This window comes from Gobio gobio (assembly GCF_949357685.1).
Source record: "Gobio gobio genome assembly, chromosome: 12".
Classification (NCBI taxonomy): Eukaryota; Metazoa; Chordata; class Actinopteri; order Cypriniformes; family Gobionidae; genus Gobio; species Gobio gobio.
In genome coordinates, this window is record NC_137105.1 from 16,087,095 (window position 1) to 16,107,911 (window position 20,817).

Below are 20,817 nucleotides of genomic sequence, written 5' to 3' on the forward strand. Positions count from 1 at the left end.
CGGTGTTTCTATTTACCTTACTTCTGAGTATCAGAGATCACCAAGCCACAGCAGACTACAGCATGCATGACCATAGTTACCTGTGGTTGGCCTGGTCATGCGTCACTCAGAAAACAGGCCAATCAGAAGAGAGGCTCATAAATATTAATTAGACATGCAAAAATCGGTACTTAGCAGAGCTCCTGAGAGAGGAGCTGTAAAAATATATTGAGACTGTTTTTGGTACTTATACCGCAAATATACTTTCTTAAGGACATCAAAACCTAAAATAAAACTCCAGAAAGGTGTACAATGTGACCTTTAACACATTCTGTTGACTTTTAAAGGATTAGTTCACCCAAAAATGAAAATTGTAATGAATTACTCACCCTCGTGTCGTTCTAAACCCGTAAGACATTTGTTCATCTTTGAAACACAAATTAAGATGTTCGATGAAATCCAAGAGGTTTCTGAACCATCCATAGGCAGCAACATCATTGCAACTTTCAAGGCCCAGAAAGGTCCACAATCGTAGTAAAACAGGCAAAAGGTCATATACAGGCAAATAGTCCAAACAGGCTAATCCATGGAACAGGCCTCCAAAACAAAGAGACAAGAAACCAAGGAGAATGCTCAGAAATGCAGTATACAACAAAAAAGACTTCACAGTGAATGACAAGGTGAACATGGTTTATATGAGCCATTCTACAGAATTGGTGCAAACTGCTGTCCCACATCCAAAAAATACATTTAAAAAGGATTTAATTATTGAAATCTTAGATGTTTACTAAGATCCTTTGATTATTTATTGAAACCCATAATAATATTTAAAATATCAGTAAGCTAGATTATATATATCATAATTTATTGGGTACTTTCAATTTGGAGGTGGCTGTCCCAAACTCTAACCTCTAAATTTCAACTTGTGAAAATGATATTGAAATTTTTTTTTGAAATTTTTTCCATTCTTGTTTTTAAACATATCTTTTAGATTTTTTTTTTATTAAATATTTAAGAAAATATTTATTTTTTATTTTATTTTTAAATCATGACATTTAAAGGTGCAGTCCATGATACTAGCGAAGGGTTGTTAGGTTGTTGTCAGTAATGTTAATTTCTATGATTAACTTGACAGGGAGAATGACATAAAAAACCAACATGCCTAAAACCAGAGGTGGAAAGAGTAACAAAATATTCTACTCAAGTAAAAGTACTAAGTAGTTCATTTAAAATGTACTCGGAGTAAAAGTTACTGATTTACATTTTTAGCAGCGGGGTGGGGGACTCTCCCGTGTAGGGTTGTAATAGAATGACATTTTCACGATATGAAAACATCAGTTTCACAGCATTATGGTATTAATTATTTAATAAATAAACTGTTTAATTAAATTATTGTTATTATCACCAGTTTTTTTGGTTGAACAAATGCTTTATTATAACAAACTTGAAACCATTTGTTTGTTTTGTTTATTAAAATTTCAATAAAACATGTCTAATGAACTAAATTAAATAAATTATTACGAATTAGATTAACAACTTTAAGAATAATAGAGTCCTATGAAATTTTTCTTTTTATGATTTAATACAAATACATTACCAAAACGGTGGTAATCAAATAAAATGTAACAAACTTTTATCCTTTCATTTTTTTTGTTAAGTGCTGCAAAACAGTTTTACTAAATTAAACCATAGATTTAAAAATATCTTCTTAAATAATGTTTAAATTATGTATTATTATTGTTATTATTATTATTTTGACAAGTATTCTATTGTAGGCATATTTCTGTCACATTTTCATCTAGTTAAACCAAACGTTTATTTTGACGAGTTTATTTTGACCTGTTTCAGAGTGTATTTGACAATGGTTTTTAATCAAATAAAATGATGAAAATGCTCATAGGGGGTCTCAGCTCTGGAAATGTTCATGTGTTCATGTCCAAATATGGTTTGTGCAGGGCCGTGCAGAGAGTTCTTCAGGGGCAGGGGCTCAAATGTAAAAAAGGGGCAATATAAATATCCTTATGCTCATCGAGCCTGCATTTATTTAATCAAAAATAAAACAGTAGCCTAATATTGTGAAATATTATTACAATGTTCTTTTTAACTTTTTATTAATCAAAGAATGTTGAAAATAGTATCACAGTTTCCATCATTGACATTAAATCCTCATATTATAATGATTTCTGAATGATCATGTGACACTGAAGTGGAGTAATGATGCTAAAAATCCAGCTGTGATCACAGGAACAAAATATATTTAAAATTATTTAAAAATAGAAAACCATTATTTTAATAATATTTCACAATATTGCTGTTTTTTATCAAATAAATGCAGGCTTGATGAACATAAGAGACTTCTTTCATAAATCATGCTGCATAATATTAAAAACTGGTAACGTTAATATAATAAAGTCCTTTCACGTAACCATTTCTCCAGCCTACACTTCGCATAATAGGCCTGTAGATGCCGGTGGCACTTGGGTTTTGTTAACTTTGATAGTTTCATGAAATAGTAAACAGTGTATCAATATACATAAATACAAGTGAATTTAACACTACTTACCATTAATGCGACTTTTGCTGCTGCATGGTTTTGTGCATGTGCAGTGATTTATTTGTTGTCAGTTAAAATCCATTTTGTCAGTGATGCAATTTATAAAATGAGACAAACCGCAGGAAATCGTTCCACAAACGTTAGTTCGTCTGTCCATGTCATTTTCAACCGATTTATGAATAAGAACAGAAAATTACCGCTTCACATCGCCCAATGGAATTTGAACTTGCTTTGCCAGATCACGATTGGTCGGTGTATATACATGACAAACGGGCATTGGTGAATTGTGTAATACTTTAAAATATATAATATATAGATTTGTAATTAAATCAACACATTAGCTCTGATTATGGAGGGGGAAAAAAATTGGTTTATTTTTTCCCGTAAGGCCACACACTCTCTGAAAGGACCATATTTGGCTCGAGAGCCGTTTCCGAACAGAGGAAAATCAGCTGTCAATCAAAACGCGCGCAACCCATAGCAACGCGTTACGGCAACGCCTCAACAGAAATTGTCCGACTTTTGAGCCGTTCGTTACTATTGTTTACATTGTCATGTTATAATAATCACATTTATTTAGTTTTATTGACCACGATATTATCATTGATATTTGTCTGAGAGGGGCACTTTTGATTCATTTTGAAAAAGGGCAGGGGCTCGAGCACCCAAAGCCCCCCCCTCTGCACGTGCCTGGGTTTGTGGGACGTTAAAAAACACCACGAGCATCACGCGCACTTGAGTATGTAGGCTAGTAGACGAAACGGCGCTGCTCATTCACACAGAGACAGAACAAGCAGATCATATATTTAAATAACAGTGTTTTGAGCTTTAATATTCACAGACCATGTCGCGATTTGATTTAATGTACAGCTCTACTTTCAATGTATTCATCCATCCATCCATCCATCCGTTTGCGTGTTTTACGTGACATCTACATTATACTATAAATTAAATTGTCATGTCTGGATTCCGGGATTCCCTCTGCATCACAGAAATCATTCGGCCTTAAGTTATAAACGTACCTTTATCTGCACAGAGGGATGGTGTTCCCGAACATGCGTTTCCTCCTTTGCATCAAAATTGTTTAGCTAATTTGATATCCTCCAGGACAACACCCGGCTATTTTTCGTCTATATCCAAACTATCCAGGGGTTCACGACGGTGTTTCGCTTTCAGCTGGGTCTGACGTCTGTCTTGTCCGTCCGTCTCCATCTTTTTGTGATTTTTGCGTGTTTGTTCTCCTGCCCTTCAATTCAATGCAGTCATTTCCGAATCGCAATTTTCCTCCCTTTGTATTATTTAATTTTATTTAGTAACGGATGTGGTTTAAAATGTAGCGAAGTACAATAAGCTACTTCAAACAAAACATACTTCAGTAAAAGAAAAACTACAGATTTTTAAAAATACTTAAAAAAGTAGAAATACACAGAAAAACTGCTCAATTACAGTAACACAAGTAAATGTAATTCGTTACTTTCAACCTATGCCTAAAGCACACACAAACACACACACTCACACTCATAATCTAACTCTCACATACACTCACTCACTCACTCACTCCCACACTCACTCACACACACACTCGCTATCACTCACTCACTCACTCACTCACACACACACACACACACACAAAATCACTCGCTCACATTCACTCGCTCACTCATTCACACACTCACTCTCACACACTCACTCTCACACACTCACTCACACACTCTCACTCACACACTCTCACCCACTCACTCACACTCACTCACTCACTCTCACACACTCACTCACACTCAGTCTCTCACTCACTCACTCTCTCTCGCACACTCACTCACTCACTCACTCACATGCACTCACTCTCACTCGCTCGCTCACACTCACTCACTCACTCACTCACTCACTCACTCACTCACTCACTCACTCACACTCACTCATATTCAAACTAATGAATCCTTAACTTTGAAATCAGTATGATAAACGTTATGCCTTCTACAAAGAAAGATTGGATTCAAAATACAACAAATCTCATAAATTACACTTAAAATATTATAAAAATAGTAATTGTTATTGATTTAACCAATAAAACATTTTTTTAAAAATAGAAAACATATATAATATAATAATAAACAAAATATATATTTACATGGTAGATGTAAACAAAATATTAATAGGTCATTATAAGCCTTCTTAATAATTGTGTTTCGATAGTGACAAATTTGGGGAGAATGAAAATATTTCAGTATTTTCTGAAAATACAGTATGAGAATTAACTGCAAAATTACTAGAAATGTGTACCTTGGAAATTATACAATTTGTGGAGAAAAAAAGAAAGAAATTCAAGATGTTTCCAACTTTGCATCAATTCTGTAGAATGACCCATATAGGCTGAGCTAAACAGGGCAATGAGACAATTAGGGATGATGAGTCTGGGCAGTGGGTAATGGGAAATGTAGTTTGTGAGTGAATGACAGTAGTCAGGAGTGGAGTGCCCTCTGGTGGAAATCACGGGCACTCTCACTAGTGATTGTAACACTAGTGATTGTAACACAAGTGAAGTACCTATTAGTTGTTTTTGTTTTTAACCATTTGTTAACATGTTCAGATTCCTATATTGTTAATTGGATAATTTCTCTTTTGTTTTGATTGATCTTTTTTGGTTTCATCATCACTAGCACCCACAACACCAACACCAACAACTACAACTACTACAATACCACCAGGTATGTACTGTAAAAAAAAAACTGATATACCACACAATGTATTTGATGACAACACGCATAATATAACTTTTTTAACAGTCATTAGAAGTGTTCAGTTTAATAATGATAGCTTAAAATTCAGTGACCAATCCATCTCTAATGAAGTGAAGTACCTATTTGTTGTTTTTATTTTTAACTTTAAATTTGATACATGGATTTGTGCAATTCAAAAACTTGCATAAATGCAAACTTTTTTAAACTGATTTATTTTTAACATGTTCAGAAATGTTCAGATGTTTATTGGATAATTTCTCTTTTGTTGTGATTGATTGTTTTTGGTTTCTTCATCACTAGCACCCACAACACCAACAACTACAGCTACTACAACAACTACAACGCCACCAGGTATGTACTTTAAAAAAAAACTGATATACTCACTCTCACTCGCTCGCTCACTCACTCACTCACTCACTCACTCACTCACTCACACTCTCTCGCACACTCACTCACTCACTCACATGCACTCACTCACTCTCACTCGCTCGCTCACTCACTCGCTCGCTCACTCACTCACTCGCTCGCTCACTCACTCACTCACTCACTCACTCACTCACTCACTCACTCACTCACTCACTCACTCACTCACTCACTCACTCACACTCACTCATATTCAAACTAATGAATCCTTAACTTTGAAATCAGTATGATAAACGTTATGCCTTCTACAAAGAAAGATTGGATTCAAAATACAACAAATCTCATAAATTACACTTAAAATATTATTAAAATAGTAATTGTTATTGATTTAACCAATAAAACATTTTTTTAAAAATAGAAAACATATATAATATAATAATAAACAAAATATATATTTACATGGTAGATGTAAACAAAATATTAATAGGTCATTATAAGCCTTCTTAATAATTGTGTTTCGATAGTGACAAATTTGGGGAGAATGAAAATATTTCAGTATTTTCTGAAAATACAGTATGAGAATTAACTGCACAATTACTAGAAATGTGTACCTTGGAAATTATACAATTTGTGGAGAAAAAAAGAAAGAAATTCAAGATGTTTCCAACTTTGCATCAATTCTGTAGAATGACCCATATAGGCTGAGCTAAACAGGGCAATGAGACAATTAGGGATGATGAGTCTGGGCAGTGGGTAATGGGAAATGTAGTTTGTTAACCATTTGTTAACATGTTCAGATTCCTATATTGTTAATTGGATAATTTCTCTTTTGTTTTGATTGATCTTTTTTGGTTTCATCATCACTAGCACCCACAACACCAACACCAACAACTACAACTACTACAATACCACCAGGTATGTACTGTAAAAAAAACTGATATACCACACAATGTATTTGATGACAACACGCATAATATAACTTTTTTAACAGTAATTAGAAGTGTTCAGTTTAATAATGATAGCTTAAAATTCAGTGACCAATCCATCTCTAATGAAGTGAAGTACCTATTTGTTGTTTTTATTTTTAACTTTAAATTTGATACATGGATTTGTGCAATTCAAAAACTTGCATAAATGCAAACTTTTTTAAACTGATTTATTTTTAACATGTTCAGAAATGTTCAGATGTTTATTGGATAATTTCTCTTTTGTTTTGATTGATTGTTTTTGGTTTCATCATCACTAGCACCCACAACACCAACAACTACAGCTACTACAACAACTACAACGCCACCAGGTATGTACTTTAAAAAAAACTGATATACCACACAATGTATTTGATGACAACACACATAATATAACTTATTTAACAGTAATTAGAAGTTTTAAGTTTAATAATGATAGCTTCAAATTCGGTGACCAATCCATCTCTAATGAAGTGAAGTATCTATTTGTTGTTTTTGTTTTTAACTTAAAATTTGATAGATGGATTTGTGCAATTCAAAAAATTGCATAAATGCAAACTTTTTTAAACTGATTTATTGTTAACATGTTCAGAAATGTTCAGATGTTTATTGGATAATTTCTCTTTTGTTTTGATTGATTGTTTTTGGTTTCATCATCACTAGCACCCACAACACCAACAACTACAGCTATTACAACTACAACGCCACCAGGTATGTAGGCCTACTTTTAAAAAAAACTGATATACCATACAATGTATTTGATGACAACACACATAATATAACTTTTTTAACAGTTATTAGAAGTTTTAAGTTTAATAATGATAGCTTCAAATTCGGTGACCAATCCATCTCTAATGAAGTGAAGTAGGCTACCTTTTTGTTGTTTTTGTTTTTAACTTTAAATTTGATAGATGCTTTGTGCAATTCAAGAAATTGCATACATGCAAAAAAAAATTTACCTGATTTATTGTTAACATGTTCAGAAATGTTCAGATGTTCATTGTTTATTGGATCATTTCTTTTTTGTTTTGATTGATTGTTTTGGGTTTCGTTGACACTAGCACCAACAACTACAAAAACTACAACACCACCAGGTATGTAGGCTACTGTAAAAAAACGTATACCACACAATCAGTGTTGGGGAGTACTAGTTAACTACAAGTAGCGATGCGTTTAAAAAAATGTAGCTTTTCCCGTAGCTAACTACTTTTTCCAGCAAGTAGCGGTGTAGCGCGACCAAAAGCTACATTCCGTTTTGTGTTTTGACGAGCCTGCAATGAAGCAGCACATAGTTTTCTTCTGATCACATACTAAAATTGCACGTTACCGCCATCTATTGTTTCATCGCGCATCTTGCGGCTTCACGGTTCACAAAGAAGAGATCGACGATTATGTAAAGGATGTACAGGAGTGGGTTGATAACATCACACGAATCGACTAGTAAAGGTTACACTTGAAAATACAAACAAAAGATTAAAACGCTGTCTGCATCGAAGACTTCAAGCACATGCAGGCGAATCATAGCCTTTTGGATTATCCTGCTATATGCATGCATTTTGTCTACTCCTATGTATCAAAGTTGCTTATATTTTGTTCTTGCATTGATTGGACATGACATTTGTAGCGATTTTGCACTTTGATAGTCAGTTTGAGATATAGACTACATTTGAGTGTAAAAAAAATGTAAAACATTCTTCATTAACGATTATTCAGTTATTTGTAAATATGCAATTTAATTGTAAAAAAAAAAACAAAAAAAACATTCAAAGTAGTTTCGATGTAGCTAGCTACATTTTGGTAGTAACTTGTAGTGTATCTGACTACTTTTTCAGAAGCTTGACAGTAGTTTAACTTTCATGTATAAGAAGCTTGTAGCTTGTTAAACTACTGTTTCAGAGTAGCTTCCCCAACACTGCACACAATTTATTTGATGACAACACACTTAATATAACTTTTTTAACAGTTATTAGAAGTTTTAAGTTTAATGATAGCTTCAAATTTGGTGACCAATCCATCTCTAATGAAGTGAAGTACCTATTTGTTGTTTTTGTTTTTAACTTTAAATTTGATAGATGGCTTTGTGCAATTCAAGAAATTGCATAAATGCAAACTTTTTTAAACTGATTTATTTTTTACATGTTCAGAAATGTTCAGATGTTTATTGTTTATTGGATAATTTCTCTTTTGTTTTGATTGATTGTTTCTGGTTTCATCATCACTAGCACCCACAGCACCAACAACTACAACTACTACAAGACCACCAGGTATGTACTGTAAAAAAACTGATATACCACACAACGTATTTGATGACAACACACATAATATAACTTTTTTTTAACAGTTATTAGAAGTTTTAAGTTTAATAATGATAGCTTCAAATTCAGTGACCAATCCATCTCTAATGAAGTGAAGTATCTATTTGTTGTTTATGTTTTTAACTTTTAATTTGATAGATGGCTTTGTGCAATTCAAGAAATTGCATAAATGCAAACATTTTTTTAAACTGATTTATTGTTAACATGTTAAGAAATGTTCAGATGTTCATTGCTTATTGGATCATTTCTTTTTTGTTTTGATTGATTGTTTTGGGTTTCATTGACACTAGCACCCATAACACCAACAACTACAACTACTACAACAACTACAACTACTACAACACCACCAGGTATTTACTGTAAAAAAAACTGATATACCACACAATATATTGGATGACAACACACATAACTTTTTTAACAGTCATTAGAAGTTTTACGTTTAATAATTTTAGCTTCAAATATAGTGACCAATCCATCTCTAATGAAGTGAAGTACTTATTTGTTGTTTTTGTTTTTAATTTTAAATTTGATAGATGATTTGTGCAATTCAAGAAATTGTATAAATGAAAACAGTTTTGAAACTGATTTATTGTTAACGTGTTCAGAAAAGTTCTGATGTTCATTGTTTATTGGATCATTTCTCTTTTGTTTTGATTGATTGTTTTTGGTTTCACTGCCACTAGCACCACCAACACCTACAACTACTACAACAACTATAACTACTGCAACAACTATAACTACTTCAACAACTATAACTACTGCACCAACATCAGGTATGTACCGTAATTTTTTTTAACCAGAAAATATATATATAATGACAACACGTATAACAAATGTTTTTTACAATTATAAAAATGTCAATGATAGCTTCATGTATTGATAGCGGTCCTGTCAACTCTTTATAGGGAAGTGCTAATTTTGCACAGAATTTGGTTGAAAGCAGATTTTTTAAATGTAAATTTGCTTACTGACTTCAATAATGGCAGTGATTACAATAAATGTTTGTTTATTCATTGCCGTTATTTTACCCTGCTGATTGTCATAAATATGGCAAATTCAATTAACAGAACAATTCACATGACTGAAATAGATGAATAAATGTACTTGTTTTTTGTTGTTGTTGTTTTTAGTTCGTAAAAGGTCAATGACAATAAATCAAGGTTTTGATACCAGCCTCAACGACCCCAGTAGTAATAAGTACAAACGCTATGCTGATCAAATTAAGTTAGCGGTGAGTATTTAAAATTTTGCATATGAAATATATTGATTGTTTATGCGTAGTAAAATTAAAAAGGATAATTCCCCGAAAAATGAAAATGTTGTCATAATTTACCCTCATGTTGTTCCAAACCTGTATGAGTTTCTTTCTTCTGCTGAAAAACAAAAGAAGATATTTTAAAGAATGTGGATTACCAGACAGTTGACTTCCGTTTTTTTTACTATTATAGAAGTTAATGTCTCCCAGAAACTGTTTGATTACTCATATTCTTCAAAATATCTTATTTTGTGATCAGCAAAAGAAAGAAATTCATACAGGTTTGGAATAGTTTGAGGGTGAGTAAAGGATAACATTTTCCGTCAAATGTCCAAAGAGATATTTTCTGAGGATATATGACTAATTGTCATGCTAAATCACATTAGATAAATAATTAATAAAAATCTATATATCTCTGGTTCTTGTAATTTCATCTTGAAAACTATATAATTTATTTCATAGGTCTGGTATACTTACTAATGTACACTGTTACACTTACTTTTTACAGATTGATACAAGTTACAAAACTGTGCCTTCCTACAGTAGTGGTTCAGTAAAGGTCACTGGCTTCAGGTAATGTCTATGATCTAAACATTCACTCAAAAAGTTCCATTTGAGTTTTTGCCTCATGTTTAAACAGCATCTTCTCATTTTTGTGGTTTGTGTGTTACTCCATAGGCCTGGTAGCATTATAGCAGACTATGAATTTCTAGTAAAAACCAACAGCCTCAGCGACGCCAACGGCGATGATTATACATCAGCAAACGAAAATGTTTTTAAAGCTCTCGTGAATTCAGAAATCCCTATAGCTCTGAATGCTTTTTCTGAAAGTGGTAAGGGTTGTCATTGTCTAATCTTAAAGTTTTTAAACACAGTTCTGTTCTCCCTCATGAAGATGTATACATTTTAATTTCAGTACAAACAAACCTGTCAACTGCAGAAAAATGGTATCCCTTTCAAAAAATGGAGCTGAGATGTACTCGCCCAGAGTCTGTTCAGGGAGCAATGACTTGGAGAGTGAATGATCAAGATCCTTCACTAGACCCCATTAGATACTTCATTTCACCTGACAGTAGCACTCTCATTGTGAACAATGCTCTCGAGAAAGACAATGGTGAGTCACACGTATCTTTGTCCTGTCTATCAATGATATCTTACATGACTGACTGATCTTGTCATGTTTCACACAAGAGGGCACAACAATTGTTTTTGGGTATATTTGTAAAAAAAAATCCTCATGTCCAGGCCTGCACTGACCATCAAGAGCACCGGGTGGTTTCCTGGTGGCCTGGCATTTCTTTCTTTCTTTCTTTCTTTCTTTCTTTCTTTCTTTCTTTCTTTCTTTCTTTCTTTCTTTCTTTCTTTCTTTCTTTCTTTCTTTCTTTCTTTCTTTCTTTCTTTCTTTCTTTCTTTCTTTCTCTCTTTCTTTCTCTCTTTCTTTCTCTCTTTTTAAATTAATTAAACTATATATTATTGCCTTTTTAACTATATATAATTGACCCAATGTACTAAAGTGATCATTTCTAATATATATATATATATTTAAGACATTTTAACATAAAATGCTTTTTATTATTGCTTTTTAAAAGCTTTGAGATATTGAGAACAGGCCAATGGGCCATTGGCGTGCGAGATTTGCCTCTTGCGCTCTGCCACGCACTGCGGGTATAAACAGGAAGCGAGAGCAGCACGCAGTTGTTTTTCACTGAGGAGCCAAACTAGTGACTCGGCCATGCAGTGATGGTACAGCAACTGTGGCGACGGGACGTACGTCTCCGTTCCCTCCTTCAGGGAACGAGGGTTACCATACGTAACCGAGACGTTCCCTTTCAGTCGGTCGCGTACGTCGGACGTCACCGACGAATTGGGATCCCTTTGGAAAACGCCACAGTTACTACCACTTCCAGCGCCCAACGAAGCAGTGCCCCTCAGACCTGTCTGTTCCGGGCAGGAAAACTCATGCAGGGAGAGTCACACTGCTGTTCCGCAAGACCCACTCAGCAGACTATTAGATAACGCTGGGAAGCGTGCCCGGAGGGCTGCTGCGGAAGCCACATCATACCCGGAGGGAGTTACCATGTGGAGAATACACGTATGGACTGGCCTTGGGCAGTGCAACATACGGGAGTCCCAGGGGTGGCTCCGGCCAATTACGGCAGGAGAACAACACCGTACTGGGACGGCAGAGGAGCTCTGCCGAGGGAAAGACACAAGCTCGCCTAAGGGAGCTGTACCGTGGAAGAATACACATATGGGACCGCCGTGGGGGTCACAACATATGTAACCCAACCTAACACAAGTTCCACCAATGCATACGAGTGTTAAGCCTGCCATCGGATGCTCCGCCACATCCGACTGCCGCGGGTTGCGGAGGACTCGACAGGGTTCGCCTATCCTCAGGGGAACTCGACTGGAGCAGATAAGCGCACGTATACGTTCCATGGGGAAGGGAATGGCGCAGCAAGCCAACACTAGAACGGGCACTCCGGTGTTACTGACTATGGGAAGTGAGCACACGGGAAGCTACCGGCTCTACACACAGGCTATAGAATCTAGCAAACGTGTTAGGTGTCGCCCAGCCCGCAGCTCTACAATATCTGTCAGCGAGGCGCCACGAGCCAACGCCCAGGAAGAAGCCACACCCCTAGTGGAGTGGGCTCTTAACCCGAGCAGGCAGGGCACGTCTTGGGTTTCAAGACGATGGCATCCACTATCCAGTGGACCATCCTCTGCTTGGAGACAGCCTTTCCCTTCTGCTGTCCTCTGTAACAGACGAAGAGCTGCTCTGAGGTCCTGAAGTCCGCAGGGCGCGGAGCGGACAGAGAAAAGCTAGGGCTGGGTCTGCTTCCTCCGAAGGCAGCGCTTGCAGGCTCACCACCTGGTCCCGGAAGGGAGTGGTGGGAACCTTGGGCACATATCCAGGCCGGGGTCTCAGGATTACATGAGAGTTACCAGGCCCGAACTCCAGGCACGATTCGTCGACCGAAAATGCCTGCAGGTCCCCTACCCTCTTGATAGAGGCCAATGCAGTCAGGAGTACTGTCTTTAGAGACAGGCTTTTCAACTCTGCTGACTGCAAAGGCTCAAAGGGCGCTCTCTGTATTGCGGTTAGCACCAGAGTTAAGTCCCAAGAGGGTATAGAGGGAGGACGAGGCGGATTTAGTCTCCTCGCCCCCCTCAGGAACCTGACGATCAGATCGTGCTTCCCAACAGACTTACCATCTACCATGTCATGGTTTGCGGCAACATAAACTTTGAGGGTGGAGGGAGACAGCCTTCGCTCCAAGCCATCTTGTAGGAAGGAAAGCACTGAACCGATCGAGCATCTCCGGGGGTCTTCTCGGCGAGAAGAACACCAATCAACGAACAGGTTCCACTTCAACGCATAGAGGTGCCTCGTAGAGGGAGCTCTAGCGGAAGTGATGGTGTCTACCACATTCTGTGGCAGGCCACCTAGAACCTCCGCGTTCCGTCCAGGGACCAGACATGGAGTTTCCAGAGGTCCGGACATGGGTGCCAAAGGGTGCCCCGTCTCTGAGTCAGAAGGTCCTTCCTCAGAGGAATGGGCCAAGGAGGTGCTGTCACGAGGAGCACTAGTTCCGAGAACCAAGTCTGGTTGGGCCAATACAGGGCAACCACCAGGACTTGCTCCTCGTCCTCCCCGATGTTGCACAGTGTCTGTGCAAGAAGGCTCAATGGGGAAAACGCATATTTGCGTAGGCCCCAGGGCCAGCTGTGTGCCAGAGCATCCGAGCCGAGGGTCCCTTCGGTCAGGGAATAAAACAACTGGCAGTGGGTCGTGTCCGGGGCGGCAAACAGGTCTACCTGTGCGGTCCCGAAGCGACTCCAGATCAGCTGGACCACCTGGGGATGGAGTCTCCACTCTCCCGGGAACACTTGCTGATGTGAGAGCTCATCGGCTGCACGATTGAGCAAGCCCGAAATGTGAATGGCATGAAGCGACCTCAGATGCTTCTGACTCCAGAGGAGGAGGAGATGGTGGGCGAGTTGTGACATGCGACGGGAGCGTAGACCACCCAGTTTTCTTTGACGTACGCAACGGCCGCCGTGCTATCCGTACGGACCAGAACGTGCTTGCCTCTGAGCGGCTCATTGAAGTGGCTGAGTGCAAGACGAACTGCTAACAACTCCAGGCAATTGATATGCCATTGCAGTTGAGGCCCCGTCCACAGACCTGAAACTGCAAGCCCGTTGTACGTGGCGCCCCAGCCGGTGGATGAGGCATCCGTGGAGATAACAGCATGCCTGGACACTTGTTCTAGAGGCACTCTTGCCCGTAAAAATAAAGGGTCCGACCACGGGCTGAAGGTTTGGCGGCATCTCGGCGTCACTTGGACACGGAGGGTTCCGCTGTGCCACGCCCATCTCGGGACTCGGCCGAGTAGCCAGCGTTGAAGCGGTCTCATATGAAGCAATCCCAGCGGTGTTACTGCGGCTGCGGATGCCATATGCCCCAGGAGCCTGGTACCGCTGTCCTGCATTTGAACGACTTCAAGCAGTTCAACACAGACTGGATGCGCTCCTTGGTGAGGCGCGCTGTCAGACCGACCGAGTCCAGCTCCATACAGAGAAAAGAGATCCTCTGCGTGGGGCAGAGTTTGCTCTTTTCTCCCTTGACCTGAAACCCCAACTGGCTGAGGTGCCCCATGCTCTCTCATGGGAGCAATGGCCGCCTCCGCGACTTTCGTGAGGACATGGGGTGACAGGGACAGCCAGGGTAAGACTCTGTACTGATGTGCCCGTCCCTCGAACGCAACGCGTAGGAACGGTCTGCGTCAAGGGAAAACCAAGACATGAAAGTACATGTCCTTCAGGTCGATCGCTGCTAACCAATCTTGGGGACGGATGCACCTGAAGATGTGTGTCTGCGTTTAGCATTTTGAACGGCATTTCTTTAAGAGACCGATTCAAGAATTTGCAGATCCAAGATCAGCCATAACCCGCCGCTTTCTTGGGCTGTAGAACCCGGACTTCATATCGGCTGGAGGGACCGGCCCTATCGCGTCCTTCGCCAGTAGGACTGCGATCTCCGCCTGGAGCACAGGGGCGTCCTCCTTCGACACAGAGGTGAAGTGAACGCCCCTGAGCTTGGGGGAGCGCCAGGCGAACTGAATACCACAGCCGAGTCTGATGGTACGGACGAGCCGGCGAGACGAGCTGGGAAGCACTAGCCAGGCTCCCAGTGACCGTGCAAGCTGACCAACAGCATCACAGACGTACCAGCAGCAGGGCAGCGTAGCGGCGTGCAGGGACCCGACTCGGACGGCATGATAGCGGCCCAAAGTGGGGTCTGAGTGTGCTGTGTAACAATACCTGCTTCCGCTGAGGGGGTGTGCGAGTGTGGGAAGGCCGCTTATGTGCATCCCCACAGCCAGCACCCCCTGCTGGCGATTTGGAGAGGCACCAGGGGGTGACAACGCATGGGAGCGTCGTACACCGGCAAGCGCACTCTCCGATTGAAGGAGGTGCTGAGCGTGGCAAGGCTTTGTGGCGTCGCACACGGCCTGCCTCACCTCCTTCCTCAGCGGGGAACAAGAGTGGCGAGGCATAGCGTCGCACACTGTAGTCCTCGCACCGCTGAGAAGAGGGGAATGGGATTGGCGAGGCTTTGTAGCATCACACACACTGCCATTCTCCCCCTCTTGTGGGGAGGGGAATGAGAGCGGTGAGACTTTGTAGCGTCACACACACTGCCATTCTCACCCTCCTGTGGGGAGGGGAATGAGAGTGGCGAGGCTTTGTAGCGTCACACGCTGCCATTCCCAAACTCCCAAGACCCAGAGATATTGGAACTGCTCTTAAGAATTTGGGTAACACTGGCTGTTTTTAACACCAGTGGCAGAACAGAATTACCAATGGTTTTCCACCCGGCCCTCCTCCGGGGGAAGAGCAGCTCCTGACCAAATCTAGGTCTGGTGTTTCTGGACCAGGGTGGACATTGTTTGGCCAAGGGCCAGCGCTGTGCGCAGCTCAACCTCGGCTCAGGACTACCCTCGTGCACTAAGCAGGGCGAGGTGGCCTGCCAGTGGCACTGCCACCCCACCGATGAGGGTAGTGAGAGAGAAGAAAACTTTATACAGATTATGGCCCTTTTGGTGTTCCATATTTTGGCACCAAATAGTCCCACAATGCCAAAGCCTTCCAATGCACATCCGGGAAAAGGCAAGGGGCAGGCAAGGCGATTTACACGTTGCACTATGCCTCAGCCACCCGGGAAAGCATGGCTGTCAAGTATGGATCTGATTCAGCATGAGCGCCCACTATTATAGTGGGAATCTCAGCATCACCATTTCCAACACATAACAGCCCTCTCTCCGATGCAGCAATTGACATCTGTCCTCTGTTAGAGCCCCAAATGAAACGCTAGATCCTTTTTTTCATTATTCCCATCTGTAAGCTACCAGCAGGCATGTGAGATAGTGGGCTCACGGCCACGGCGCGCTGAACACTCAAGCCCTTATGAAAAAGACAAGATGAACAATGCACCGACGTGGTTATGCTCTCATGAGAGAGCATAGACCACCCACGAACACAGTCTCAACATGCTTGCGATGCGATAGAGGAGTGGGGGGCCCACGGAGATGTACTTGGCGGGGGAAGCCTCACTGTAAACCTCAGGTCACCCAGGCTTATCAACCAAAATAGACCCTTTTCTGGTGCACCAGAAAAGAAACTAGATCGGGGTATAAGCGAAGGGACTAAACCCCATTTGAGGTTTCATAGTCTCGACCACGCATCTGGCAACCTGCGCTGTCACCCGGAAGCTGGACGGCACACGGCGCGCTGAACACTCAAACCCTCACGCGGAAGGCGAGACGAACAGCGCGTCGACGTGATCCCGTTCCCCTGAGAGAACACGGATCGCCCACAAACGCAGTCTCAACATGTTTAGCGAGAGGGATCGTGGCCGTCAGGACAGGAAACAACCGCATCCAGAAACGCACGGGTGGAATGATGTCTTGAAAAAGACGCAGTGTCACACCCGTGTTGCTCTTTTGTGAGGAAACGCTCTTTCAACAGTGCTGAAGCACCCAGGGTTAGACCGCGGCAGCACACAGGACACGCAGTCCTGTGTCTGCACTCACTGAGACAAACGCCCTCACCAAACCGACAGTTGCTGTGAGAGCTGATTGTGCCTTTTCGCCAACACAAAGCGTCCTTCTCGTTCTCTGGAGTATCTCTCTTGTAGATCGGCTCTCTTTTAGAAAAGCAGTCTTGCTTCATCAACGCCGTTCGGCTCCGAAGTGAATGACAACTGCGTGTTGCTCTCGCTTCCTGTTTATACCCGCAGTGCGAATCTCGCACGCCAATGGCCCATTAGCCTGTTCTCTATATCTCGAAGCTGATAGGGGCTCCCTGAAGTGATCCCAATTCGTCGGTGACGTCCGACGTACGTCGAACGTGACCGACTGAAAGGGAATCCTAATTTTACGGAAAATAACTCTAAATTGTTTACAGTATTTTCCTGTAATTTTGAATTATGTTTAAAACTATGTAAAATTACAAACAATATCTGTACATAAACAACTTGACTGTTATTTTAAGGATTATATCATTAATGACAAATTACAGTAATTATCCTTTTTATACAGGAAAATTACTGTATTTTTTATACAGTATTTTTCTGTTTTCATAAATTACATACAAATTCATGTAAAATTACAAAAAATATCTGTAAATTAACAAATTGAACATTATTTTATCATTAATGACAAATCACAGTCATTCACATTTTTATACAGGGAAATTACTGTATTATTTATACAGTATTTTTCTGTTTTCTTAAATTACATACAAATGTATGTAAAATTACAGAACTAATCTGTAATCAAATATTTAGCTCATTATATTAAAGGTTTATGTCCATACGAACAATTTAACATTATTCTTTGTAATTTTAAAGTAAATCTTATTAGTTTCACTGTAAAAATTAAACCGTAAAAAAATGGTAAATGACTGAAAAAACAAAAACCGTAAAATTAAAGTAAAATATCTTAATTCAAATAAAATGCAAAAACTTTACGTAAATTTACATTAAAAGTTTGAGAAAAAACTGTTATTTTACAGATTTTTTCCTTATTTAAATTAAAGGGGCTATATGCGTTTTTCTGAAATTTAAACTCGCGACTGACACCTGTGGCCAAAAAATAGAACTGCTCTCATTTTCTGCTCGCTCTCGCAGCGGTGGTGACGTCACATCCGCAGACAGCGCGGGAAAAGACGACCCGCCAGAAAATAGGAAAAATAGGATACAGGCTTATAGGTGCACCCACTGTGAGCGGACAAGGTGTCAGTATGCTCATCAGGAGATGTTTGAGTTATAAATGGTAAAATAAAAAGGCTATTGTTACGTTTATTTTGGGGAAAAAGTTGCATATAGCCCCTTTAAGATATTTTACTTTAATTTTATGTTTTTGTTTGGCAGCCGTTGCTGCCAGTTATTTGACTTTAAAAAAAAAAAAAAATTTTACAGTGTAGATGTATTTTTACATTCAAACTGTAATTTACAATAAACTGTACAAATATAACAAACTATATAGGAAACGAAATATCAAACAATAATCTGTTTTTAAAGAGTACAAATCTGCACTGCTCTCCAGGTTGAAACTTTCAAGCCTCTGCCCACACCACAAAACACCACTTGACCAATTAATTAAATATAACAGCAAATAAAAATCAATATACACATTTGCTAACTGCTAATAACTGTGAAATAAGTTATTTCTATGGTTGCAAGGTTATTTGCTGTCTTTCTGTGTTCACTTGAGCGTGATTGGTCAATCTGAACGTCATCTAGAAATCTGGCCATTGACAACTGTGCGCGCCTTCTACCGATCAAATTTGAAAATACACCTGTTGCCGTTGGAGTGCTCGCGGGCGCGGCTTCTAATCTGCAACAGGACTGCTTCGTTGGTCCATTAATGGCATTACATGGATCATTTTACATCTGTTAAAATCTTATTTTGGACGAATTTTGATTGTGGGATGTCGACTGAGCACGAAAAACATGAATGTGAACAGACATTTAAGTTACCAATGGCGGACAACAGATGGCAGAAGGTAAATTACTTTATATTTTTTCTACTGTGACATCAATATATAGTGCATTGAAGTGATATGCTAATCGCGAATAACTTACATATTCTGTTCTGTGTTTTGTTATGTTGTGTAACTTAATACTGTTAAGCTAGGGCTGGGCGCAATGACGATGATAGTGACTATCCTTTGAGATTTCGCAATTATGTTACCTTTTTATATCGTGGAATGTAAATATATCTGCGTAGCACTGTACTAACGTTACTTAAAGTTATTGATATTTTGATAAAGAAACATGCATGAATGAAGAATAAAGAGTAAGCCGCCTCTCTCAGACAGCATGCGATCCCGAAATCTATTATCCTTTCGGTAAAATGCACACAATTATCTCAAAATCCCTGGAGTGTGTGGAGGTATTTATTCACTTGATTTAAACAGTCAGTTATGTTTGAAGTAACGTTAGAGTTAAACAGTTCAAGTTAACGTGTCGTGGGGAATCCCGGATGCGTGTCATTGTGCATCCGTTCTTAAAGGGGCAGCAGTTTAATAAACTGCCGTTTCATAATTTGAATCAAACAACAAAAGACTAGAGAAGACCTTCTGCGTTTTTAAGAATCAAGTGATATTAATGCATAGAATATCATACAGTGAAGACTAAGCAGTATTATTCTATAGTATTTCTAAATAAAATATCTATAAAATAAAATAACTATATTGTGATATCGTTATTGTGAAATAAAATTTCTCATGTATGTAGAATAATATGGTCATAATGCCCATCCCTACTGTCAGCTAGTTTTAAGATCAAGCTTGTCATAAAATGTAAAGGAGCTTTGGAATGAGCAATCTGAGAACACTGTCATGTACACTTGTTCAACAGAGAGGACAGGAAACCACCATTCTTGGACCTGGTGAGTACATTTTGCAAGTCCATGTCTCTGTCAGTAAGTTGATAATTTATATTAATGTTTTATCAAACAAATTAATATTCATTTGTGTGTGTGTATGTTTCTCCCCCCCTCATGAAGTTTTGGGAATGAAAATCTGCCACATGATCTTCAGAGGAAGTGAGTATTCATGTCATATCCAACATTAATACTGTTACGGTTCCCTTATGTGTGTGGAAATGTGAACACAGGCAACTCAGCACCAAGGCACAACTCTGGTTCAAATGTACCTTCTTGAGTTTAAAAGCATAGCTCACTCAAAATGAAAACTCCCTCATTGTTTTCTCACCCTCATTTCTGTCAGGTCCATTAAGTCAAGAACACACATGACAATAAAATTGATTTAGAAATTTTTATTGAATTGCAATAAAATTGCAATTGCAGTTGATTAAATTTGTTTTTGGCGGTATGGCTCTGTTCAGGGAGTCCTCTGACCTTTCATGAGCACCATGAAATAGCAGAGAGTCAGAGGACAGCAGCAGCATCAGGGAACGCTTACCAGTTTAGGACTGGGAGAGCTTAACTATTCCCCCTATGAACAGAGCAGCAACGATGACATAAACAAATGCCACGTTATACACGACAGGAGGAGGTGGGGAGGTGGCGGGTTGCAAAGCAGCGAGCAGCTAGTAGTAAGAGCGAAC

General features: G+C 39.6%; 1 protein-coding gene across 1 annotated transcript in view; it reads left to right on the forward strand.

Moving 5' to 3' along the window:
• adgrf6 (adhesion G protein-coupled receptor F6) overlaps positions 1–20,817 on the forward strand; it is a 187,726-nt gene that overhangs the window by 151,124 nt on the left and 15,785 nt on the right. Inside the window, exons 99-111 of the mRNA XM_079831145.1 lie at positions 5,191–5,238; positions 5,572–5,622; positions 6,502–6,549; positions 6,881–6,931; positions 7,263–7,310; positions 7,661–7,693; positions 8,822–8,863; positions 9,205–9,264; positions 9,598–9,687; positions 10,045–10,145; positions 10,678–10,742; positions 10,848–11,002; positions 11,086–11,283. Of these exons, the coding sequence (XP_079687271.1) occupies positions 5,191–5,238; positions 5,572–5,622; positions 6,502–6,549; positions 6,881–6,931; positions 7,263–7,310; positions 7,661–7,693; positions 8,822–8,863; positions 9,205–9,264; positions 9,598–9,687; positions 10,045–10,145; positions 10,678–10,742; positions 10,848–11,002; positions 11,086–11,283 (990 nt within the window). The remainder of the gene's footprint in view (positions 1–5,190; positions 5,239–5,571; positions 5,623–6,501; positions 6,550–6,880; positions 6,932–7,262; positions 7,311–7,660; positions 7,694–8,821; positions 8,864–9,204; positions 9,265–9,597; positions 9,688–10,044; positions 10,146–10,677; positions 10,743–10,847; positions 11,003–11,085; positions 11,284–20,817) is intronic.